This window comes from Ambystoma mexicanum, chromosome 5p (genome assembly GCF_040938575.1).
Source record: "Ambystoma mexicanum isolate Mex_15411 chromosome 5p, UKY_AmexF1_1, whole genome shotgun sequence".
Taxonomy (NCBI): domain Eukaryota; kingdom Metazoa; phylum Chordata; class Amphibia; order Caudata; family Ambystomatidae; genus Ambystoma; species Ambystoma mexicanum.
This window is the reverse complement of record NC_090930.1, coordinates 994,752,731-994,780,493: the sequence shown is the minus strand read 5'-3', so window position 1 is coordinate 994,780,493 and position 27,763 is coordinate 994,752,731. Positions and strand designations below refer to the sequence as shown.

Here is a 27,763-nt window from a genome sequence, read left to right as displayed (position 1 = left end):
GCAAAACCTTTTTAAAAATTGAAAAATGTCTGTTTTAAGGCTAAAAACTAGAGTCTAAATTCACAAAATGAGCATGCATTGTCTTCATACCAACTCTCCCTAGCACAGCCACTGAACAAGCTTTGATCAGTGCCGCGAAAAATGTCAAGTTCGTCCTTTTTCTATTCACTGCTCTCTTATAAGACTGAAACCAAGTAGCATAAAAATAAGACAGACTACTAAGTGCCATAAAAAACAATGAGGGCATTGACCTCAAGAAGCATCTCTGGGAGGACCCACACGTCCTATGTATGAGTTTTAAAGCGCCAACCTATCTGGGGAAACAACAGAGCAATGTACAAAGGGGACACACCCAAAGGATTTTAAAGGGAGGGTGTGGGGTAGCCAAGGAGCTGGAATAGGGGGGAGAATTAGGTTTAAGTTTTATTGATAAGAGACTGTTGCTATGTTCTTTGAAAATAGGGTCTTCACATTCTGAAGAGCACAATAGTTCCTATTTCAGAACCGTCCTACCACAATCAATGTCTTAAACTCAAGATTTAATGAACCGGTTGTAATACGCAGTTACAGCCACTAGATGGAGGACTAAGGCTAGCATGTGAATCTACGACTCATTCACAATTTGCAGGAATATACGTTTTTAATTTTTTTTTCCAGCATCTTTCGGTTGCAGTCACCGGAACATTTCTTACCAGTGACGTAGTAAAGTGATGACTAACCTAAGGGAAAATGAACTCAGTTGGGCGACATTAAAACCAGAGTTTCCGGCAGTGGCAAAAGAACGCTTGTAAGCTTAATTAATACTGTAATGTTTTACTGCATGCTTCCTTTGTATGTAACTGGTCCTGCAACAGCGCCCTGATGCCCCCGGGCCTAGGCGCTTTAAAAATACAAATAAATAAACGAAGAAAGAAAAAATGAGTGAAAGATGAACAGGTACGGCTGGTAGCCAATGCACCTGCCCCATCCACAAAGAAGAGAGTGAAGTCATGCATGGGGCGAAGGACCCGCGTGCTGCGCGGGAGACCGCATAACACGCCAGGTCCTTCATTGATAGAATAATAAAACACTGCTTCACATCATCGCTAGTCAAGTAATGCCCCCTGTGAACACCTCGTCTCCTTTCTCATTACAATGTCAGTAAAACCAGGAGTGGGCTCAGCATTGCATGCAAAAGAAACAGCCAGAGCCAAGATTGACCGTGCAGTTTAAAAATTAATAGGTTTGAGAAAACCTAAGTTTTCAAACTACAGAGATAATCTCAACCTTTGCTGCAACGGATTACCTTTACATCCATTCATATGGCTGTACATGGGCTATCACTAAAACTATTTTTTTTTTTAAGGTTTGAGTTTCCTGTAAACATGCATTTCATCAACAAACGGGTTGGAAGCAGCCCACTGGCAACTCCTACACAGAGCTCAGTGAATAAGCATGACACATGATGTATATGTTTTAATATATACTTATGCTAATGCACCTACAGGCAAAAAGAAGAAGGTCCATGTTTTCCAAAGTAACCTTCACAATGTCTAGGCACTTAGTGCTAGTGAAGAAATTGGGGGGTGGAGAGTGGAACTGCAACGACTCAGCTGGGACCAGACAATCATTCGGGCAGTTTGACCGAGACACAACGAACACTGTGTATTCCAAGTATGTGGTACAGAATCCTTTCCCCACTCATATGTCAAAAACTCTGCAAATACACGCGGCTGCAGGCAGGCACAATAAAGCCAGTGAGTTGTTGAAAGCAAATGTTAGCATCTTTGAGTCACCCTTTTGTTGCTATGAGGAAAATAAGACTTTCTGCTGTGTTATCTTACTTGAGCCCAGAATCTGCAGCTCTAAACCTTTTGTCGTTTACCTTTTCGCCCAAAGGCTGCTCCTTGTGCCACTCAAATTGCCAGTCTAGTATGGCTGGTCAAGATACTGCAGTCCCCTCCCCCTAGGGCCAGAAGCTTCATCCACAACTTCTTCTGAAGCCTGTTCCATGGAAGACTCCTCATTCTATGAGGGCCTGCCGGCGTTCTGAGGATCTTGAAGGGTTCTCCCACTGGATAACTGGACTGAGGCATCCTCCGATATTTAAGTCAGACTGCAGCAACAAATTCATCAACCCTCTTGGCCGGGAGGATAGCTCAGGGGCAATGCGTTTGTCTTGGAAGCAAGACAACTCATAACACAGGTTCGAATCCCAGGCTTGCGCTTAGAAACTGGTTATAAAAGTACAATCACAATTAAAACCCTCTAAGGAACATAGGGACTAATGGAAAATGGATAACACTACGATAATGGAAATCTTCTAACCTGCGTATCACATGTGTATGCTATAATTGGCCGAATCGAGCAAAAGTGCCCGACCAAACTATAGACTTTCAAAAAAAGTATTTTAAAACATGGAATACCCTCATATTCCCGTTGGTCCATGACTTGTAGCACCACAATGCCCATCATATACACCGGGGACTACCCCTCCAGGTAGGTTCCAGGTCTATCCTGACAGAGGAAAAATAGGTTGTACAGCTTTACAGAAATAAGTCTCTGCTTTGTAGGTGGCAAGACAGATCAGAGTATTTGCAAAACGTGTGCAGGATATTCCTATCTGGGATGTAGCCCCAGAGCAGCTGCGGTTCGGCAGGCAGTTCTTTGCAACCAATTTTCCTGACGCCTAATGTCACTTCCTCCCTCTTCCCAGAGAGCAAGTGAAAGCCGCTGCTCGCCTGTATCATATCTACTTGTATTCATTCTAAAGCTCCACTCCATTACCAAAACCGTGTGCATGGTTCAGTTCAGGTGTGTTGACATACCTTTCATGTTTAAGAATGAGGGCTAAGAGTGGGCCCATGTGAGAGTTCATGGCGAGGGATACACACGAGGGACACTTGCCCATTCCATGGTTTAAGGTTATCTTTAATGGCTAACGCGGCTTCCGGTCTGCCCTCAAATGGCAGACACCATGGCAGAGTTTGGGAGCACCACTGTGTTCTGCTGGTTTGCGATTACCAGAGAGCTTTCTGTTGCTCTGGGACGCCGGGAAGGGCACTCCGCAAGTTGCTAGCAATCAAACCTCCTGATCCTAACTCCCAGGAATTGTGGAACATCAAACAGCATGTGTTGCCAACGAATCGAGGGACATCGTTGGTTAAGTTTTCTCGATTAACGGTTGCCAATGCTTCATAAAGGCCAGGCAGACATGACATAGGGTTAACATTGTACTGTCATCTAGCAGCAGGTACCCAAACAGTGAAGCGCAGAGCTCGCCTGGCGATGCCTGTTGGAAGGTCCCAAATAATTGCTAAATGAGTGGAGACTTTCAGCTAAGGGGTCAGGGATCACTTTATAAACAGTACATTTCAAAACGCAACAACCAATCTCAATACCAATGCGGAAAACAACCATTTTAACTGATTGTATTCACCTTGGAATGTTTTTTTTTAAATCTAGGTATGATATTAGAAAAATACAAAGTTAATATGCAGAATTTTATAGGAGAATTGTATCGTACGCTAAAATACTGCAAACTTTCACTGACAAAGAGTGCTGCATCTGTGCCAGTATGCCCATCTCCTAAACCACTGCCCACATGACGAAGCCCTCGAGCCCCATAAGTCAGATCTCCCTCCTTCCCCACCTCTGAGCAAGGCAAAGGTTTATCCGCCCGTCTCGTGCAAAGACAATGGCACACCCGCAAGGGGTTTAACTAGACATACCTGCCTCACACAGTACTCACCTGACGACAAGACTTCAATCGGGGAGGGGAACTAAGCCAAATCGAAAAAGCTATCACCTTTAACCCACTGGGAGCGACTTCAGCCCCAGCTGGCCACTTGCAGCGCTCCTGGCAAGTCCTCTTGGCCCCGAGGATGCTAAGCTCCTGCGTAAGGACAACGGAGGTCAGCGGAAATCCAGGCCTGGCGCTCAGGGATGCTGCCAGAGCCGCAAGCTCTTAAGGTCTCGCCGGATTGGCCATCCCCTCGGGGGCTTGTCAGTCTTCATTAGAGTATGAAACGGATGAATGCAGCATCCCGGCTGAGGCCAGGACTGGTACCCAGCCTATGAGAATGCATGCCCCTATGAACACCGAGGCACGACTGCAGCCGCCGAATAATCAAAGCAGACACGAACATTCTGCCTGCTGTAAGCAGATGCCGCTGGCAGAGGTGTGTGAGGTGCGGAACGTCCAGGTCCTCTGAATGCTGAAAGCAATTAGTGGGGGGAAGTGGGAGGGCGAGGTGGACGCATGCCATTTTATGCGGCTTTAATCAGTTATACGCCATATGGACCTCGTCAAGGAATTATGCATTTAGAAAGATTGCCCTACTATCTCGAGGAATTAGCCCTCTTAATTCCATCCCTCGTTACATCGTGTTCGCCTAATACTTGCATACATTTCACATTCACAGGTGGCCATGTAACAAACAGCATCTCCAAGGGCGCGACCCAGGCTTCCGTGTCACCCGTGACTGACTGACTGTTTAAAATAGGACCAAAAGGTGACCAGAACAAGCGTAAACAAAAGCACACCCGAAATCCAGCAGCCTGAGACAGGATTCTTATGACACCCCTCCAGAAGAATGAACACACGTCCTCATGTATGATACAATTCTCTTCTCGCATTATAAAAAAACACAATTCTCACAGTTTGTCTCCATCTTACCTCCCTTCCATCACAACTGACAAACGTAAGTGTAAAAAAGGAGGGGATTGTGCTAAAAAGTTACAGTTCATAAGACATGGTATACGAGAAAGTGAAGCATACGGAGCCAAGACACTGCACTCGGCAGCCAGGCTTTCATGTTAGGCTCGACATACATGTCAAAGACAACACACACCAAATGAAAGCGTGGACAAAAGGCTAGCTTGTTGTTCACAATCATACTTTGCATAAACGCAGAGCTGCTACTACACTTCTATGTGGGATACTTTAAATGGCCTTCAGCTAATGTGTCCTAAACCAGATCTGAGTGAACTTACGTTTTTTTGCAGATTTGGCGATAAACCAGGAATTCCTAACGAATAACTACCACAAAACACGCTATTACCTCCAGATATCCACAACAAATACGGCATTCAATAAACAAAGGGTCGCGTAAATTCTAAGCAGATGCTGCAAAATGTCTGCTACTGCACCACACCTGGGGACTGGCTGCTGCAGCGCACGCGCTATTCTTCCAGATCTTCCAGATCTTCTTTTGTGAGTTTATACAGTTATTTACATACACCAAAACATTGCGTAAAATATACTAAAAAATGACCATCTTGCCAGACTAAAACTTGGAATCTTGTCAAAGCAGATTGAATTGCATTTGCGTTTTGTCCTGGGGTTTAAGGTAGCGTGCACACATGACTTTGGCTGGGGCACTGTGCTTCCAGTTCTGAGCTTTCCTTTTAACAAATGATCATACATGTGTTTAACATAACACTTCACGTTGCATTCCTCCTACGTCTAAGCACAGTAATAACTGGTATTATTAACCAAGTACAAAAAAGAAGGTGGGTGAGGCGCGCACTCCCGGTCCTGGTCAATTGAACCTGTTGTAAAAAATATATAAGTAGCTGGGTCAAATCCCAAAATGGACAAAAATTCACAGGGTTAGATCCCTTCTGCTGCAAATCAGGTACTTAGTAATAACAGGGTTAGATCCCTTGCTGCAAATCAGGTACTCAGTAATAACAGGGTTAGATCCCTCGGCTGCAGTTCTGTGGTCTGTAGTTGTTCTCCTCCTAGCGCTTTCTTATCTCAAATAATCATCAGGGGGGCTGTTGAGCAGGTGTGTCTAATTAGACTCAAAGGATTCTGGTAGCTGTAGTGAAAACGTTTTTTTCTGTTCAGGTGACCAGCAACCGACACCCCTCCAAAGCACAAGTCCTTCCCAAATTTGGGGGAGGGGAGAGAACCATCTTTATGATTCTCCAAAGTGGGGCACAGTCACCCCGTGGCGCTGCCTCTGGAGCCCCGGACTCCCTTAGCATTCAGTACAAAAAAGAAGGTGGGTGAGGCGCGCACTCCCGGTCCTGGTCAATTGAACCTGTTGTAAAAAATATAAGTAGCTGGGTCAAATCCCAAAATGGACAAAAATTCACAGGGTTAGATCCCTTCTGCTGCAAATCAGGTACTTAGTAATAACAGGGTTAGATCCCTTGCTGCAAATCAGGTACTCAGTAATAACAGGGTTAGATCCCTCGGCTGCATTTCTGTGGTCTGTAGTTGTTCTCCTCCTAGCGCTTTCTTATCTCAAATAATCATCAGGGGGGCTGTTGAGCAGGTGTGTCTAATTAGACTCAAAGGATTCTGGTAGCTGTAGTGAAAACGTTTTTTTCTGTTCAGGTGACCAGCAACCGACACCCCTCCAAAGCACAAGTCCTTCCCAAATTTGGGGGAGGGGAGAGAACCATCTTTATGATTCTCCAAAGTGGGGCACAGTCACCCCGTGGCGCTGCCTCTGGAGCCCGGGACTCCCATAGCATTCAGTACAAAAAAGAAGGTGGGTGAGGCGCGCACTCCCGGTCCTGGTCAAATGATTATTTGAGATAAGAAAGCGCTAGGAGGAGAACAACCACAGACCACAGAACTGCAGCTGAGGGATCTAACCCTGTTAATACTGACTACCTGATTTGCAGCAAGGGATCTAACCCTGTTAATACTGAGTACCTGATTTTCAGCTGAAGGGATCTAACCTTGTGAATATTTGTCCATTTTGGGATGTGACCCAGCTACCTATTTTTTGCAACAGGTTTAAATGACCAGGACCGGGAGTGCGCGCCTCACCCACCTTCTTTTTTGTACTGAATGCTATGGGAGTCCCGGGCTCCAGAGGCAGCGCCACGGGGTGACTGTGCCCCACTTTGGAGAATCATAAAGATGGTTCTCTCCCCTCCCCCAAATTTGGGAAGGACTTGTGCTTTGGAGGGGTGTCGGTTGCTGGCAACCTGAACAGAAAAAAACTTTTTTCACTACAGCTACCAGAATCCTTTGAGTCTAATTAGACACACCTGCTTAACAGCCTCCCTGATGATTATTTGAGATAAGAAAGCTCTAGGAGGAGAACAACCACAGACCACAGAACTGCAGCTGAGGGATCTAACCCTGTTAATACTGACTACCTGATTTGCAGCAAGGGATCTAACCCTGTTAATACTGACTACCTGATTTGCAGCAAGGGATCTAACCCTGTTAATACTGAGTACCTGATTTTCAGCTGAAGGGATCTAACCCTGTGAATATTTGTCCATTTTGGGATGTGACCCAGCTACCTATTTTTTGCAACAGGTTTAAATGACCAGGACCGGGAGTGCGCGCCTCACCCACCTTCTTTTTTGGTATTATTAACCAAGTTTACGGTACACAATTTAGCAATCGCAGAAGGGTTGAGTCGGCTGCGGCAGGATTCGAACTTGCGAAACGTAGGGACAGTTCCATGTCTTAGGTGAGCGGTTTATTCAGGACCATCCACCTGGACAAATTATTACTTTCTTAGGTACAAATGTTCTGTCAAACCGGAAGAACCAGAATGCACTGGCTTGCACTATACTTGAAAAGTGCTGACATGACTTTACCTAGTCACCCTATGCCCGACAGGTGGGCTTGGTTTTACAACTGGAGGGGTGTGGGGGGAGAACCCACTGCACATTTCTTTGGGCTTGCTGAATGCTAAATTGGCGCCTTCCCCTGGGCGTGTAGCCTGCAACATCCTTGAGCATACAGGACCTCCTTCATCAGCTTGCTAAACACGCCTACCAGGATTTGCTGCGCTGCAAACAGGAAGTGTGCATCAATGAGACATTTGCTCGCATTACACTCTCAGCAGCCAAGCACAATCCATCAGCAACTTAAGCTTGAGTAAACATAAAAAAGGTAGAGGAAAAAGGAAAATTGCCTCCAGGGAACAATTCTCTTTCCTGGGACTTTGACAAGGATGCCTTTTAGTAAGACACTGCTGCTTTACCCAATGCAAACCCATCACGCATCCAAGCGCAGCTAAGCTGCAAGCGCTGCTCACATGTCGGTCAGTTCTATAACATGGCTGACCAGACAATCATCAGCTTTGTGGATCTTCTATGAGGACACGAATGCAAGGCTACTGCTGTCCGTAGCAACCAGGCACGTGGCTTAATGAACACAAAACCCTTTACAATCAATTGAAGGGTAAAAACAGGAGAGTGCACAGTAAAAAAAAAAACAAACAAAAAAAAAACAGACTGCACATGAACATATTCCCCTGAATGATTTCAAATGATATAGGTTGATGTGTCCGAAAGAGGAGAGTTTGGCTTTCGTAGATCTTTAGAAGGAGCTAGGGCTACTTTAAGTTCATCCATGTGGAAACAGAATCACTTTGTACCCATTGTGACGCTATGCAGGGGGGGGCAGGGGGACGTTTGGAGTGAAGGAAGTTATTTTTCTCCAGCTGGTTTGCAGTAAATGAAGTGAGGCCAAAACTGACGGTGGTCCTATTTTCTAGATATGCAACCCCCCTTTAAACGATTCTATAATCTTACAGAAGTACATCAAATCCCACACGTTGGATCCCATTTTCTATTCTGAGACCGTTCCTGCAACGGACCCGGATATATTGGCGCACCTCTATTCGCAGGAGAATTAAATTGAACATGAACTGTTTGCTGCCTACAAGGGTCCATTCTAAGAGTGCATCCACTGTGGTATTTCTTGCAGAAGGGTGTCCATTATGAAGTTTGCAGGGATATTTTAAGTACCTATTTGCACCTCAACTACCTACATCTGATTCGAACCAGCTCAGCAGTCTACATTCCACCACTACCATCCATGCCGCCATGCCCCATTCTATGTGGGAGAAGTCAGCCCAGTACTGATTTTATCTTCGTCTTCGGGGACTTGAAATCCTCGATTTACCCATTATAAACCCAGGACTGCAAGTCCCACAATGCAAAGTTAAAACCAGGATTGGACTACCATCTCCAAAATGGAACCAGTCGCATCGAATAAGCTACAGGGCTGGTGAACATCTGTTAGCACCCTTTTCCGCCAGTGCACACTAACAGCATTATAACGTTACACCTCTCTGACTAGTGTGTGCAACAGTCCTCAGTGCACCCTTCTTCGTTCCAAACACACAGAAAAGGCACCCTTCTGGACACACCTCAAGTGCTCACTTCATAAATAACCTAGAAAAACTCCACTACAAAAGGCAGTTTACTTCGTACATTTTCTGCACAATTAAAAACAGCAATGCAATCGTGCATTGTTCGGTCGGTCTCTACCAACAAACCCGACCCGTTGCTGGTCACAAAGCACCGTGCAAATGACAGAAGTCTAAAACCCCATTGTTTCAGGATGGAGAGGTGCTGCAGTTTGCGAATACGCTCGCTTTCACTTCTGCTTCAGGCACCGCTCTTGCCACATGGAGAAGAAGCCTTTATACCAAGCCATGGGAACGGACATCAAACAGCTGCGCTAATCCCTCCCAGTTGCTGGACGACGGCAAAATGAAGCCGTGACAGCCCTGAGACTAGTGCGGCTGTCTCCCGAGGGTCCCAGAGGCATGGCCAGCGTTACACCACCCTACATGCTCCGCTTCATCACTCTGCTGCATCCCACTCCGCCCTCAGCTTACCCTCCCGCTCTTCGGGTTTCATACACCCCCAACGCGTACTAACCCCTTCCTCTAGTTCTCCACCACAAACATTGCCCGACCAGAAAGCGAAACGTGGTTCGTTTCCAGGCTCTAAACCGAATACGCGTGAATGAACAGAAAGGGAGAGCCGGGTAACACTTTGGACGCTCAAAAAGCCCAAGGTCAGGCACCCAGCACACTTCCACCACGAGACAAAGGCGGGCTTTCATGCTCCCTCTCTCCTGGCCCGTGAGCCCCACCTCCTCTCCAGCTGAAACTGTTACAGCAGGGGAATACTATTTTTAGGCTGCGGCCTGGTATGGAACCGCCACAGATGATGTGCACATTCAGCAGGGCCCGGTTGGACCAGGCCGGGCCCCGTAGATAGCACGCCGGGCTTCCCTCGCGGAGAGCCATGGACACGAGCACGTGTGTAGAGAGCCTTGCGCCATCGTGTGGCGCCTGCTGCCGGCCACGTGTCCCTTCAAGCGATTCTTAAAAGTATTCACCTTCTATGGCAATCTAATTTGGCCCCTTTCCCCCAAAATCAATTTCTTTTGAAATAAATATATTTTTCAGCTTTCCCTCGACTGAAAAATAGGAAAAAATAAAGTCAATTTCCAGGAGCATCCATTGTTCTAACGCTGCTCTGGAATTACTTAACATGTGACAAGCATACAGACATTTTTAGGCTGCCTTCTTCAACATTTTCGTGCATTCGATGTTGTCCACACGTGCATTTTGTTGTCAAACTGTTTCGCAACCTGCACAGCTTGAAATGTTGTTCCAACTATTTGTGAAAATGTTGAGTACTATATTGAAATGGTCTATATACATCAACAAAGCCGAAAAACAAACACAATTACACAGACTACCACCAACCCCAATTTTTCGTTTGCTTAATAATTTCAAATAAAACTTCACAATTAAAAAAAAGATACAATTACTTTCTAATGGCAGAAAGTTTTTGTCCTGGCGTTTTTTAAAGTAAGATTTCAATGCGTCTTGCAGGAGGATTAGTCACTTGGATAAAATAGCATATGTAAGATTTCATTTAGGCGCTACTTCTTCACGTTTCACACGCGTTGCGGCCAACTACTAAGCACAAGAAAGCCATGAGGCGGTAACAACAGACTGATCAAGCTTTCAGCAAATCTTCTCTTAACAAGTGGCCCAAATTCAGCATCCTCTCTGGAACCTACGCCTGGAGACTGTTCACCCAATAGGCATGCCTAATTTCCCATAGGGCCAGCGTTTAGATCTCCTGGATAGAGACTGTGATGCCGAGTTACTAAAGAAGTGCTGGTGTGCAAGCACGCCTGGCCGATTTGCCCAGGGGAAAATTGTGGGCGAGCACATTATAGGCATTCAATAAGGCCATTGGGCGTTCTGCAATTTACACATGTATACACAAAGGAGGTTACAGCTGTGGTTTTGCCAATATATGACTTTCCTGACTCACAAAGCAAAATGCGCAATCACAGTTCACCCCCACACCTGCAAATCTTTTGTAGCACCATCCAGCATGGTAGAAGAAAATTGGATCAACACAGATTGGCCAATCCTTACCCTTGGTGGCAGTCAGCCCCACTGCCGAGTTGCCCAACAACCAGTTCGTTCAAGATGAGGATAGATAAATAATAATAATAATAATAATTAGGCATTTATATAGCTCTACGAACCCTCAGGTATCTGAGCGCTGCTTATTATTACCCACGGTGTGTGATGAGTGAAAACACAAAGAACTAGAGACAAGGATGCACCATCCAGCCGAAAATGAATGGCAAATGCTTCTCTAATACATCAGTACCGTGCCTTGGTACACTTCAAAGACAATAAAGTCAATTTTCTTCAGAGTGACAGAAAGGATTAACTTCGGTGCGCGAAGGAAAGGTGTGTACACTGGATCCCCAAACCGTTCAGATGGGTGTACACGTGTCTGCTTCCTAACAAATGCTTCAGGTTGAACCTTTAACACTAGCAATGGGTGGAAGTCTCTGGACCTATTTTACAAATTCTGTCCTCTAATCAAAATCACTTTGATTTGTTTACCTACCAGATGGGTAGGTTCAATGAATCTACCAAATACGGTATTCGGTAGAATCAATTAACAGACTCCGCCCCTAAGCCCCCCACCCACCACATCAATACTACCCTGAGTTTTTCCAGAATACAGAACTGGTTGACTCTTCAAAGGTCGAATTATAGGCATCCTGTTATTTGCGCGGCGGTGCAACAGCACGGTCAAACATTTTGCAATTAGCAAATTAATCTGACTGGGTGGAAAAGGCAGATCTGCAGTTTAAAAAAGTATCAACAAGGGTCTCAATTTATTTTTAATCCGTCAGAGCAGTACAAGCACAGTTTCCAACGCAGCTGCCTAATCCAAAGACTTCCTGACACTGGGAATTAAATAACTGTATAGGAGTTTCAATGTTATACCAATCTATGCAACCCTTCATTCAACACCAGGAACTGGGAGCATTTGTACAAAATAATGGATGCTTTCCTTTCGTCACTCAGAGGTGGAAAATAAAAAGATTGGGGAGACTTGAAAAATCAAGTGAAATGACTTCAGTGTTGTAGAAAAGCCACGAACGGGGAACAGATCCAAGTGGCAAAGAAAATGGGCACATTTTCTGCTGCCTCCAGGACAATTGTTTGGCATGCGTTCGAGGTGGCCTACCCGAAGAGCCAATGATCGTGGAGGTGGGTGGTGCAGCGGGGCATTTCCACAGTTACGTTACAGCGAGTAACTTTGAGGAGGGAAGGTTCCACACAACATGTTACGGAATGGGATCTGCAGGGATGGAGTTCAGATGGCGGATCCAGTGGCTTTCAGCGTGAAAGCAATGCGATTGCTGCAGGGTTGATTGTCTCTGCTTTTGTGCTCCCTGACTCTCAGGAACTCCTAGTCAGAGTTGCGCTACAGAGACATCCTTGAATCGAAAAGGATAGAGGATCCCTTGGGAAACCCTTGGAAATTGTGGCTCAGAACGAACTGTGATCCTCCCCTAGGTCGTTTTTTGGCAACTGGAATGGCAGGCAAGAGAAATAAAAGGTAGATTTCTCTGCCCCTCACTCAAAATCAGTAGCTGATATTTCTAGTGGATAGAGTTAAACTTCACTACTTCTTGACATGGCCTACAACCTTGCCAGCAACTGTTGAGAGAATAGAAACATCTGGGTCCTCTGTTGAAGCACGCTTGGAGGGGATGGAAATGAGCATTAAAATGTGCAGAGCAAGGTCCTTCTGCTAAGGAATCACGGGTGTAAAGGGAAGTTGAACTTTAATCACAGACAGGAGAAGATGGTTGAAGCCATGTTTCTACTAGAGACAAAATATGAAATTGCTGAAAACCAAAGGCGTTCTGTGAATGTGCGTGCTTGGTATAGTGTAGAGGTCCAGATGTTTTGCACTGCAGCTCCCATTATCCGTTACGATTGACTATAGTGGCTTGGGCCAATGGAGTTTTAGTCCAATAAATCTGGAGAGCCAAAGGTTGCAGACCCTTAGTCTATCACCATCTGTCAAACATGGTAAACGAGTGAAACCTTACAGTCATTCCTAAGGAGTTCAGTGGGATGTCAGAATAAAGGTGAGGCTTCGCTCATACAGAGATCCTACTGCCCTTCAACACAAATACAGGTTCCACAAGGGGATACTGGATGTTGAATTGTACTGATGGTGTTTCAAGAGATATCTGCTCGTGTGGAACTTTTGAGGAAGATTGTAAAAGCTAATCCACTGGAATTGCATGGAAGACCAATTCTATTTTTCCCTGATCTCTGGAAGTCATCCATCTTCAAGACAAGGAAAATGCTGGAAATTAGGAAAATTTTGCTCAATGTATGGTTTCCTGTCAAGCTGAAAGCGGTCCATCAAAATAAATCCTATATGTTTGTACAGGGTGAAGGGGCAGAGGCCTTTTTAGGAATCATTCAACCAGACAAGAGGCGTAAGGGGTGCGTCGATTCTCCCTGAGATAGATGCAATTCTGTTCGTCGTTTTCTTGCTAACTGCTGTAGAAAGCCATAGGTCACAAGAAAGAGTTGTCCCATTTGTATAGTTGTAGTGTTCGGCGTTAGTGGCGTTGGTTAGTGAAGATGGTACAGGCGGCTCTCCAGATGTTTTGGACTACGACACCCATGGATGCCTCCCCACTGACTATGCTGACTGGGGCTGAAGGGAGTCGTAGTCCAAAGCATTTGGAGAGCCAAATGTTGTAGACCCCTGAGATAGTAGCATGTGCTTGTTATAATTGTATCGCGATTTGAAGGGTTTTAGTCAAAATCTTGGGAATCTACCTTGCACCCCTTGTTCCCCCTTTCCTCCCCCTGCCCCGTTACCTCATAGCACTCACCCCTTCCTTGCCTCTATTCTTTCCCACAGGGGGTAAACCCTTATGGGGTTTTTCAGTCATCAGTGCTATAATAGAATATATCATTTGGATTAAAATGTTTTCCCCTCATGTCACGTTTATTGCTTCAGCTATCAAAACCCACACTTAAAAAAAAAATAAAGAAAAAAGATGGACACTTTGACCTCAGTGTGAGGGGACTCCATTGCTCTGGAATAACACCTTTATCAAGACCTCGAACACAAAGCATCATGTTTGGCTTGAAGCATGCCACGCCATCCCATTTTCATGGTTTAGGTCTGTTTGACTGAAAAAAAAAAACCAAAAAAAAAAAAAAAAAAAACACCCGTCCCCCTCTAATCCCCCCACCTTAACCCATTCCCTTACCACACCCCACATAAATATTTAATTTGTCCGAAATTCACCAAAAGAACGATCAAAAAAATTCTGTCAAATTGAAAAGGTCAATTTGGCCTGCGACCAAGTATGCCAATACCATTTTTATTGCATCAAACCTAAATCACGTTTGTCCGTTACTGAGTGGAAACAAGCCCCATTGTTCAATTCCAAGGGATATAAAACCCACAGACTACACCGTCGCACTAAATCAATCTCAAAAGAGTCCCTACCCACCCACATCCATCCATCCATCCTTATCCGCAGTGTTTGTAAAACCTAGCTCAAAATCCAGCTTCCCACGATATGTGAACGATTTAGCAAAGGATGTGCTAAGGTTTAGTACTTCTTCACTACCAAGCATGAACTGGACCTATTGGTATTTTACATACAATGATCAGTTTGAATTCTTGGGAGTTGCACATATTTGGACTAATGAAAAACAGATAATTCGCAGGAGAACAAAACAGTTTGCATAAATCTAAAGTTCGAGATTTATTGTATAGCAGTTGGCCCGGCCCGGTCGTACAAACCGGATGACTTGAGTGTTGTGCTTCTAAAAAGCCACCAGCTCGGATATGGTACCCTCAAAGAAGAATCTAATCTGGATGATGCGAGATTGCTGGTCTTATCCAACCCTTTTTGAACGTGATGAAAAGCCATCCATGCATTGAAATGAAGAAAATGGAAACATTCCCCAGATTATGTGCCAAGGAGGGTGGAAAAGGACAACCAAATTACAGGAGGAATTTGCACCAAGGATCGAAAGGAAACCTAGTGCTCCCAGTTGTGGATAGCCTTGCAGTGCAACAGCGGATTGTGAGGCACATGCATACTCCTCATGCTGGCACACTCAGGCACAGCCCACACGTTCTGGAGCTTGGCCCAAGAAGAGGCAAGTGTCTCCTGATAAAGTGAGCAGAAACGCTCTTGATAAAGATACTGGCTTAAGATCTTACTAATAACTTCATTGAAATAATTATATTTTCAGGTCTTAACCATAACTTCTATAAAATCAGATGCCACGATATCAGCTGTATATAGGCACACCGCCAGTTGGTTTCTTTTGGGTAATGAGGATAAGGGCACAGAATAATGCTGACCTTGATGGCAATGTTCTTTTAAGCTGCAGAAATGTGGGCTCAGATGGGTGAAGTGGCCAGTGTTTCCACCAATGCAGTGAAAACAAAACCTTAGCTAATACAGAGTTAAGATGATCCGATTTATAGCAACAAAATCTATTAATTCAGCGGGTGTGTTAAGTGATGACCATTTTAACTCTGATTCTTCACCCTCCCCTGTTGCTCAGCCCACCAGAATATATATATATATATATATATATAATATATATATATGGCAACTTACTGTGTTCTGTAACTATGTATTTTATGAAATTTTGATAAATCTTTTGTATGAATTGAAAAGTTGAGTAATCCGCTAAATCAATAAATAAAAAAAATATATATATGGCAACACAGCAGGGATGAACAATGAGAGTTTTTTTTAAAAAAAAAGGATATAATGGGGGATATCTATAGTTGAAATTATTACTTCTCACACCAGCTGAAACAAATATATGGCAAATATTACTTACCAGTAATCATCTTTCTGGTACTTGAATCTGCATAGTCTCATATGCTATGCATAAGGCACCAACTAGTGGTTGTTGCACAGGATTACTCAAATTCGAAAAGAGGCATTGTCAGGGGCGTTCCTATCACACTATCCCTATTGTACATGTACAGAGACGCAAGTCTCTAACAGCATGATCTTTCCATGGATCCTTTGTTAAAGGCCTAAGAAGCATTCATTAAATCACTCTGCAGGCTCTTTGGCAGTGCCAGTGTCATGCTCAATTGCATGGATATCTCTATGACGTGGTTCTCTTTTGAATCAGATGAGATGTGTGAAATTACTTGGTTCTGAAACCTCAACCTTGACTTGTTATTGGAAGAATTGGGCCTATTACACCCCACTTGAGCATCTTCTCACCAGCAATAAGCTTTAACGACACCAACCAACACACTGAGCAACATAAAAGAAACAGTTATACCACAAGACATCCACTACCTGTTGCTTATTACCTTAGAGATGCATCAGGATGGGTTTCCATGTGGGTCTCTAGGCTAAACTTGCAGGAGAACTCCTTAAAGCACACTGTACAGTGGAAGACTTCTTCTTCTACCTTCATGGGAGGCTCGACGGGTTGGATCTCTTCTACCACCTTGTAGAAATAAATACACATGTTAAATCATAAAAGTGAGCCACTAGGTACTACAAGACGACATGTCACTGCTTTATGACACATTCACCAACAAAAAAACAGCCAAGATGAGCCAAAACAAAAGTGCGCAATTTAATCCCTCCACTTTTAGATTACACACTTTTAATGCATTTCTAACTACATGATTATTATTATAGCACCACATTTCTGCATAGCAATTCATAGCTTATTTATATTTATTCCTTTGCTCAGCACTTTCCACTTGTCCACCCCCCTTGCACTTTCCCTCTTTTCCTCTCCCATGCACTTGCATGTTTTTAATGTCACTGGCCCTCATTACGACCCTGGCGGAGTGGGTTTACGCCAGCGGTATTCGCGGCGGACCCTTCCGCCCTACTACGAGTTCCCGTAGCGCCATGGAGCGGTTTCCGCCTGGTTTTTCCGGGCGGAGAAATCCATGGCGCTACGGGACCTTGTTGTTAATTACGCCACCGTATTTTACGGTGGCGTAATTAACGCCTTCCCCACTCCCATTATACCCTATGGGGCAAAAATGGGAATGGGGAAGGGTAAAATGGGGAATGGGGATTTACCGCCCCGCCAAGGTCGGAATGGGGCGGTAAATCCGCCAACCCCCATGGCGGTATCGGCAGCTTTCCGCCGTGCTCCATGGTGCATATTGCACCACGATCTCCGCCAGGGTCGTAATGAGGGCCACTGAGCCTAGCAAGATAGTTGTTTTTGTTTCTCCCTTGTTCCCCTCCCTTGCCTCGTCGCACTCTGAAACACTTGTGTACGAGAGCGATACAAATAAAATATCAATATCAATGGTGGATTCCTCACGCCTCAAAGCGCTGTAATAATGGTCGTTATTGCCCAATTTAATGATCCTCAATGTATTAACTTCACAGGGATAACGGTCTAAGTCGACTCTCTGAAGCTTAAGGTTGTGAAATGAGGATGGCCCACCTTTGAGGCAAACACTTAATTTGCTCCGCCATCTTTCAGACTAGGTCTTACTAGTCCATTGTACTAGTAGTTACCTGGTTGGAAATTCACAATGTAGAAAAACTAGTGCTACAGCCAGGGTTGGACTGGAGCATTTCGGGCACCAATGAAAAAGTGGCCCACAGTTGCAAATGGCAATTAATTCCTTCTGTGACAGTTTGAATAGTACGCAAGTAGGATTTTTAAAAATAAAATGTGATGCAAATTCTGCCATTTAAAGAATTTTTTCAGCAGTAATGGTACAAACTACTAGCTGCATAGTGAATTAACTCATCAAACTGGCCCACATTGACCAGAAAAAGTGTCCCCATATGACCCAAAAACTGTCCCACACTAGCATTTTGTGTTTTTGGTTCGGCATTGCCCTATTGCCTTAAATGGCAGTCTGAGACGCATGGAGAGGCTGTTAATTATATTGGTGCACTTGTTCTTATCAATTACCTTTTTTGCAGGGCTCGGCTCCTCCTTCTCCAGCTCTGTGTCAAGACTTAACTTCCGCTTGGTTGAAAGGCGTCGGCGTTTTGGGGGAGACGGTGGGCTAGGACTCACAGGAACACTGGGATCCTTCTCATGAATCTTCATATGCCTGGGCAGAGTTGGAGGTGAGTGGGAAAGGGTTTGGGATGGGGGAAGGGAGGAAACCTTTAATCAAACATGACACACACAAGAGTAACTTTATAGTCAGTAAAAAGATCAGGCAATTTCTCACCTATATCAAAATAGCATTCTGGATAGAAATCAAATGCCATGGATAGCTATCTCTACCATCCAGATGTGCAATGTGTGTAGCAAGGTTTTGCCCAAAGCCCTTGCTTTGCACAAGAGCTTAACACACTATGCACGGCAGATGTTCCATACTTTGGGTTGTATCGATTTAGAATCACGTGTTTTGCATATTGCGATATTTAGCCGTTGGCCTGGAGTATTAGAAGTTGTTTACTTATAAAATAAAAGATCATCGGCAGGGGCGTCGCTGTCACACCACGTGTGCAGGACCTCATGATAGGCTATGGGTCGACATCATCGGTCGAAATCCTCAGATTACCTCTCGCACACAAAAACTGAAATAAAAACTTAAAACATTCAATCCACACCCATCCGACAAAAAATAATAGAGTCACAATGCACCACTACTTCATACCAGGAACTGAAGCCCATACCCCACAGTATTGCCCGGATTATTTATGGCCTCTTTATTACTCTAAGTGTTACTCTTTCTCGTCACATTCAACACTTCTTGAAAAATGCCCGATAAGCATTTTTCCAGTATCCCCTTGATACTAACATCCCCTTCTCGGGTCCCACCCCCTAAACCATATAACCAAGTTACCTCCCGAAAGCAGCTCTATTGCAATACAGCAGGGAGGGGTGGGTGGGGCAATGTGACGATGAAGAGTAGAGTAGGAATCGGAGTAATGAAAATTACCATTAGTAATTGGGGAGGTACCCCCTCGTCCCTCTTCCTCACATTCATTACTTCTTGAAGGAATACCAAAACCCAGTGACATCAACCTGCAATCTGATGCACCGGATGGCAAAGGGCCACCACAACTGCATCAAGGCATAATTCGGTGAAACATATTTGTACCATGAACCTGCAAGCCATGGCTGCAGATAAAGTATCTGCTTCCAGGCGTGTGGATTTCATCATAATCGCATAACTGCTCTGTAAACATCTGCCCACATGACCCAGGTCCTGAGCTGTTAATCGCCTGGTGGATTCCTCTGAACCCAGACAAACAGGGGGACTTGAGCAAGTCTCCCCAATGGCCAACATTGTCCACAACTTGTCATGGAAGAGAACACAACAAATCTAACCAAACTCTGGGGAATTCCATATGGCATCATGTAGACAGCCGGCTTCCAAGTGCTATATTCCAACCCATTTGTGATACTCAGTCCATTAACGTTGGTAGAACGAAGGGCTGAATCGGCCATGACTGAGGCTACACAATCTGGTCCCACGGCGTCATTCCATCCACGATAAGAGCACAAAGGGATTAAGCCTTCCATCTCCCCATGCAACAATCCAGCTGTACCCACAGCTACTAGCAAAGAACCAGGACAGTTGAAAAGTGAAATTCTATCAGTATAATTGATAATCCCACAGAGGTGACCCCAATAAACCGAGGGAAGAAAAAGGATAAGGGGCGACTGCCAAACACTATCTGCCGATAATGACCTAAAAGCGCAATCCAAACAGTCATCTGAAAACTATGAGGCAGGGAGGGAAAGAAAATGCAATACTCCAGTCACAGAAGCCAAGATGATGTCATCCCTACAAGGAATATCACCGTCCTGGGTGACCCATAGAGAAGACCTCGACTGACATGGCTAACTGGGAGTACTGGCGAGCTGGGAGTCCCAAGACTAACACAGGAAAGCAGAAAGGTGAATTCACTAGCTCCAAATTCTGCAAGATGTTACTCGCGTAAGTAGCTTGCTTAAATCATGTCCAAAGCGAATTGGTAGCCACTTGGAAAGCCGCCTCAAACAAAAAACGGTAGGGGTCATGCTGTAATGCGTTCAGCATTGTACCAAGATTGGCAGGTCGGTCAATGTACCCTCTAACACTTGAAATGAGTTGGGAGTTCACACCGTTTCCTTATCCTGCCTTCGAGAGCCCCTCTCCATAACCACCATACCTGAAAGGGAGGTGTGGTACGAACTCTTTTCAAGTGGAAGGAGATTCAGTACATAGGGACAGAGGGGGGAGCAATCCTCTTTTAAACCTACGGGAAACCAGTTATCCCAAGGCCATCTCAGACCAACATGTGGGCTCATTTCAACATATACCATCCTGACACGGAAGAGGAAATTAAATAACCGCCAGTCACCCCACAATAGGGCACCTACTCGTTCCGGGAAGCTGATCAAGAATCCTGATGCAGCAAACATTGCCAGTTTTGCTGGGCAACATGGCGGCCGCGCTGCCACATCTGAAAGACATCTGGTAGCGCTGCAGACCGGACATACGGGTACAGTACCGTTTCAAAGAGAAATTGAAGGGAAAAAAACAAAGCAGAGTCACACTTTCCTAAAAACAGAGTATACGGTCCCAGGGTTTAGGCTGCAGAGCATGAGACGGCATTTTCCCTGTATCTAGCAGATACAGGGAAATGCTGGTAATAAAGACTGGACATCCTTCAGGAATTCTTTAAAGTGACAAGAAAGACTGATGATGGGGTAATGCCCTCTAGCGCGGGCTACAATGCTATTAGCTGCTATGTTGAAAACACAGGAAACCCCTGCACTCTGGACCAGGGTATTACCATAACAATGTATATGGAAGAAATATCCAGAGGGCTAAATTCAAGAAATTCGTATCAAAAATATTTATTTTACTTGATACAAAAATTGTAAATGACAATCATGTATGAATCACCACTGTAAATCACAATTAGTTTGCAGATAAAATTACATTTAAAACATTGTAGATGACAAAACTCATTTCTACACTAGACAATTCGATCATTCATTCAACACACATCCTCATACAAGCACAGACACCAAAAGTGCTTCCACATAGATTTTTGGATAATATTCAAATGGCAACACAGAGAAAATTTCATAATATTGACAAGTTAGAAAAATGTCGTCAAGCTTTGGAAGGGATCTTGATAATTGTAATTTGCTTGATCACATCTCCAACAAATTTCAGTTTCCGATCGGTTTCGACATGTTGGATTATTTTATCCACGTTGTCATCCTGGAATCCAAATTGTAAACAAATTGTCCAACCACTGTTTCCACGGACAAAGGGAACTGCGAGTACAACTTATTTTCTGCAACTGTGAGTCTGAAACTTACATGTAAAGAGGCAGCGTGTCTCTCTTTAAATCAATGATGCCCTCAGAGCAGCTTAAGTATTTTCATGAATGCTGCATGGGGCAACTATCAAGACGTAAACTGGCGGTCATCGATGATGGTACTTAAAAGTATTCCATTTTAACTGCACTATAGCAGTTAAATGGAATACATACTTAAAGATCATCTTCAATATAAAATATACATGAAACAAAGACAAATACATCAGGTGCATTTCTCGAAGAATAATCGTCACTAAGGTGATGAACTTTAACTTACCCATACATCCTTATCCACTTATCTCCATAAATATGGAGATTTCAAAGTATTGCAATTAATTGGAGAAACGAGGGTGTGTTCTTTTTTTCTTTTTTTTTTAAAATACAATACACATTGGACAAAGAATGCCAAGAGCAACCCAAACAATGATTGCAATATGGAGAGCATTAATGGAGAGTGGTCATAAAAAGAATTTGAGAGGGTGTTCGAGATGTGGGTTAAAAAGACAAACAAGGATAGGGGAAAGAGCTGGACCTAGGCAGGCAGGAGCTGGACCTAGCCAGCCAGGGTTAGACAAAGGGATCTCAGCACCAGTCAGGGAGGGTATGTAGCTGAGAAACAACCATGGAAGGTAGGGAGTTGATGGTCCAGTGCGAGCCATGTAAGGTGGGTGGGGCAAAGGGAGCCCTGCATCAGTCAAGAAGGCTACCGTTTGCCTTATAGAGGGTTACCCGACTTGCATAAGAACAAAAACACTGATATGTTTTTGAGGTCCTGGAAATCAAGTAATTCCTTTAATATTGATGATTGGATGGAGGAGCTTCTGACTGTTTCAACGTATGAAAAAGCCATTTACAAAAATACAGATGAAATTGACAAATTTTGGGACATTGAGAGTGGTTTTCTTGATGTCTATGGATGAATGTGAACTTTACTTCTGAAGTGATACATCCCTAACTTTGAATATATGCCTTTTATGATTACTTACCTGTAATTTTATGAAATGATCTTGTAATTACCTTCCATCTATTGCATTGTTTACTGCATATGTAATTTTCGGTCTTTGGTTTCAATGTTCGCTTTCTTTTTCCTTTCTTCCTTTTCTTCTTCTCTCCAATTCATGCACCTCTTTTCTTTGTCTTACATTTGATATTTAGACTTAGTTTATGATGAACTGTTTAATGTGTTTGCTTTGGTTGACTATGCTTGTGGTTAATAGACAAGGAAATGTTTTGTTCTTATTTGTTGTTGTGAAAATAAAAATTTTGAACTGTCAAAAGATGGCTACCGTTTGCCTCATAGAGGGATACCTGACTTGCATAAGAACTAAAACACTGATATGTTTGCAGTGTGCACTCACTTCCTACCTTAACTACTCCTCCACGCTCCCAAGAAAATTAAAAGCACACAATAATCCTTTTCGCATCACGGCAAGAGTCAGCAACAAACTTTGCTTTTCTTTCCCCAAAGAGACTGTACTTTGTCACAATAATAGTTATGTTATGTTAAATGTATTTATATAGCGCATGTCAACCAAAGGCATCTTGGCGCTAAAGAACGTGACAGAACAGTTGTAGCCTGAGCCAGGGTATCTAAAAGAGAATGGTCTTCAAAAGCTGCCTAACCTGGGAGGTAGGCTTCCGTTGCTCTAATGTGATGGGAATGGAATACCAAAATTTGGCCACTGCAATAGTCTCCCTCACACCTTAAGAATATGCACCGATTTTACTCACCCTCCTTTTATGGGACACAACCGCTGCTAGACAATTATTGCTCTAAAGTTATTACAAGTAAAAGGAAAAATTGAAGCTAAACTGAGAAATGTTGCTTCATTACTTCTCCCGCTTGCAGCAAAGCTAGTGCGCAGTAGGGTAACCTACATCCAACTACACTCAATGCATTTCAATTGAGCAAAGTGACTGAATTAAAGACTAAGAAACTTTTTTTTTTAAATAAGGAAAGCCCATGGCTAGAAACATGATCTTCCCACAGTGACATGGTGCTGTATGGGCACCATAGCCTTACTGTCACGCCCTTCATTCGAGTTTGTTCCTCTCAAGGTAGAAATGCATCTTATTTATTTTGGGTCTTCAGAGAGCGACCATGCGATCAGGAGGTCGCTCCAGTAGCGATATGTGCTGTATTGCTCCATCCGTCTTTTCCGAATGTCATACTGGGGAGGTGGGAACTGAACTCTGGCCTCTGGCAACCATGAACATGGCAGCCCTGAATACGTGGCCATGAATCGAGTCTCCAAGCCACCCCTCTGTGTGGACATTCCTTTCCAGCTCTACGCAACATACTGCTTTATTTAAAACGTGACGTTCCTGCCTGTCCCAGAGTAAACTCTGACCACTGACCAGAGACGATGCAAGTAATTTGGCGTTAGCATGCTGCAGAGAGCCCGGCCATTGGAAGAGTGGAGGGAGTACACTTTGTACTACATCAGTCTTTCCCGCTTCTAATTACGTACTTCAATAATATTTTGGCTATTAATATACACCTTTGCATAGTAATGCATTAAAGTTTCATTCCATAACAGAACAAAAAATATTAAAATTAAGCACTTTCCTCCAGCGTATATGGTGCAACGTAAGAACTACAGACCCCAGCGCCCCATTGTAAGAGTCAACACAGTATATATATAAAAGCAAGAACACGAAAAGGCCTAACACGAGCACTTTCACATTCTATCAGCAATACTAGACCTGCTTTTGCAAGGTTTTAGTAATGCCCTGGGGTTAAAAATGATTTGCCATTTTTCTGCAGCAGTCCCAATTAAGCTTGTTTGCAAGAGAAACAAGTCTCCCAACAGGAAGCATACATGGCAACATTAGCCATTACATTCTGAAGACACTTGATTATTGCAACTGCCTCCTTGTTAGTACTACTCAGGCCAACATTAGGAGGCTACATGTTATCCAAAATGGAGAGCAGTCCACGCAGTGTGAACTTGGACCACGGTCCAATGTATCTGAGGCCCGTCGGATGCTACACGGACTCCCGGTAAAACAAAGCGTGCAACTTAAGTCAATCAATCTGGTGTACAAACGCTGGGCGGGCAATGCCCCGGCCTATCCTTGTTCTCGCATCAAGAAGACTCCCATTAGATTAACTTTGCGATCCAACAAAGATGCCCAGCTGATCTATCCTTGCTTCTCTCTAAAAAAAAAAAATGTGGAGGTTCTGGTTTTGATGCATGGGCGCCTTTGCTTTGGAATGCCCTTCCTCTTCTACCCAGAACAATTCCACCCTTAGCACACTTTAAGAAGTGCTTGAAGACATTCCTCTTGGATAAGGGCATAGATTGATCTCTCTGAGTAGCGCCCTGAGGTCCTCGGGTATGAGGTTCTTTACAAAAATATATAGGATAGAATCAAGAAGTTTTATGCTTAGTCAGGGTACACTGATGTTAACACACAATTGAAAAGTATGCCCACTCAGGTTGCAGACAGGTCTCTGCAAAGGGGCCTTAGACACCCCGAGCCATCATACTGCTCCAAAACCATGCTCATCTATCCACAAACGTATCCCTGCAAGATTGTGGCAAGTGAAGCAAACCCCACTTGACAATCCGGTCATTTTTCCTAAAGGGACAGCACATTTCTTAATGCATTTCCTTAGCATGGCATAGTTTTACTTGCTGCTTAGTAGTCCGTGTTTTCTGGAAAGTTTGGCAAGAGGTGTGTCAGTTGGTTTGCACAGTTTAGCTAGTCTAAAAGTAGTATATATCGGGCACTGAATACACATCTTTTATCCAGAAGAAAATATATCCTTCCAGTTTTAGGGCTGCGAATACAGGCACCAAAAAAACCACATGAAATCACTTTTCTTTCTTAACCTGTGGAATGGAAGGTAACGAAACAGGATCACGCGGGTTGCCAGTTTCAGCCTGCTCCCTGGAACAGGTCGAGCAGGTTGTGTGTACATGGTTCTTTTTTGTTCATGAGCATACGTACCAAGGGGGAAACTAGCATCCGAGCACAATGCAAGGCCCAGCAACGCAACAAAAAAACGAGCAGAAAATTATTTGATCTTGTCAGGAGTTGCCATTTTGTTGTTATGAAAGAAAGCATCCTTCCGCGAACGTCTTCAGCCGGCCATCGTGTTTTGCAATCCCATTGTTTAAGCACAACCCCGCAGAAGCGCGCTAAATGGAAACATTTGTGAAAGCTGGATGCTTGGGCAGGGGAGCAGGGGAGCGGTGGCAGTGATGCTGTGCTGCATCCTGCAGACATTTCCCTCTGCTGCCTCCACCCCCGTTTCCTGCCATGGAACGGTCCAGCACAGGCACTGACATGTGGGAAGGAAGAGGGCGGGAGGGAGGGAGCGCTTTCTATTTCCAATTCATCTCGCATAACTGAAAAGCCTGCTTGGTGGGTTCATGAACGGCCCTTGAGCGAATTCAAGTCCCGACTTCTCAAAATGTTCTTCCAACCCCCAAGCCCTTGGGCGACAGACGGGCAAATACATAAGTGTATATGAACAAAAGAAGTTTTGCATGTTCATCTATGAGTGTGCTAGCCAATGTCACCCACCAAGGAGTTCGCGCGGGAAAAACCTTGGTAAGAGTCCACCAGCAAGCAGGGCCTGCATTCTTGGGCGTGCAACACCTCAGCCCTGCGGCACCCAAATGCCAGGAAACCAGCAGCTAAGAAAGGCGGGATGCCTTGCGTGCAAAGGCCTCGGAGTTACCTGCGCTGTGGGAGAGGCGAGTTTGTGGATTATTTGAAAGAAGGGATGTAAGAGGAGATACACGGATTCTGATGCAAGGTAAAAAGCAGACAAACCGGAAACTAGGACTGAAGGAAATACACTAAAAGAACCAATTTTCGTGCTGGATGTTTTAATCTTTTGTATGGCTTATTTTCTGGATAATATAATATACTGTATGATTGGGTCTATATATTCTGTGTAGCCTATGATGCCTTCTACTCGACCAATGAAAAGTGACACACATCTTAAAATATGAGGTTTCTGTTCAACACAAACCATGGTGTTGAACCACAAAAAAGAATATGACTGCCACAGAATCTACTTTTTCTTTGACCAGTAATCAATGAAATCTTTCTCCGAGTATTTTTTCAAAGCCGTGCGGAGGACAAGTAATCTAGTTTTGCAGTAATATTCTCCTCTAAATCAACTACACACAATACATATTTGAGCACCACTTCAAACCTCCGAAAGTTATTTTCTATCCCATGTGTTGCAGAGAAAGCCATCCCTTAGCAAGAAAGATCGAGCAGCAGCAGGCACAGTCTTAAAAGGCAGGGCAGGACAGGGGGAGTGCGAGTGTGTGTGAGAGAGCGAGAGATATATGGCATACATTTATTTACCCTAATCGTATTTCTGATGCTTGTATCTACAGAAAGGGCAAATTGCATCCGAGCCTATGCCCTAGATTCCTCGAGTAGTATCTTAGTTGTATTTAATCCAATTTTGAGACGACCTATCATGCCAATTCCCATTCCCATTCCCATTGGTAAATTGTTTTGCATAGCACTCTTCTGCCACTGTGTCTGCGTGTTGATCTGTAAGAAAAAGAAGGGTGTGGGGGCAGGTCATTCATGGGACAGTGGGAGAGGCAGATGTGAAACCTGTAGTCTTGATGGGTGCAGGTCGGAAGTCCCTGTGTGCAAATTGACTTCCAATGAGTTTGGCATCGACTTGGGAGTATGTTATCCATGGGGAAGAACCAAAGGTCTGATAAGACTACAGCGTTTCGGATCTGGTTAGCCTTTGGGGTGAGAGCGTCAAAGGGCTAAAGAGGAGAACCTCTTAATTGCTGGATTAGTGTAGATGCACTAATGGCTAGGTCCGTGGCAGCCATATGTGGGGGATTTGTGTGTAGTGGAAGGTGACAGGAGATTCTGGAGGATAGGTGGTTGTGTGCTATACGCAGATGTAGTGGCCATCTTTTACACCATTGCATGAATGCTCATAATTTCTTTCTTTCCAGGCGACTGATGTGGAAGGTTGACTGCCACATCTCTTTTGGAATCTTGTGACAATTATATGGTGTTTGCCTATAAAGAGAAGGTGCTGGGGTACACTACTTCTCAGGCCTTTGCGCCTGCTGGCACTAATATAGTGTGCCTGAGCAATTAAAGTAATTGAATGTGTATTGGCTCTGGGCGGATATATGGTTTTAAGAGTAATTCCTCATCCTTATATTTCTGTGTCCTTATATTGAATCTGTAGTACCTCTCCTCGTGACTTGGATCTTGACTGGTCAACATTCACTGATGACATAATGACACAATGTGGCTATTTTTCATCTTGTGAATCCATGGGGTTGTCATCCAGAAACACAGACTATTAACAATCCTTTTCCTCTGGCTCTGGGGAATGCTCCTCCGCCTTTTATGCCCCTT

The 27,763-nt window shown here is 44.2% G+C and overlaps 1 protein-coding gene across 7 annotated transcripts in view; it reads right to left on the bottom strand.

Annotated features, from left to right (window-relative positions):
• Positions 1 to 27,763, bottom strand: part of RREB1 (ras responsive element binding protein 1) — a 245,438-nt gene that overhangs the window by 59,329 nt on the left and 158,346 nt on the right. For all 7 annotated transcript variants that reach the window (XM_069613471.1, XM_069613472.1, XM_069613466.1 and 4 more), the window contains exons 8-9: positions 18,024 to 18,168; positions 16,435 to 16,574 (exon numbers count right to left, since the gene is read on the bottom strand). In XM_069613471.1, coding sequence (XP_069469572.1) covers positions 16,435 to 16,574; positions 18,024 to 18,168 — 285 coding nt within the window. The remainder of the gene's footprint in view (positions 1 to 16,434; positions 16,575 to 18,023; positions 18,169 to 27,763) is intronic.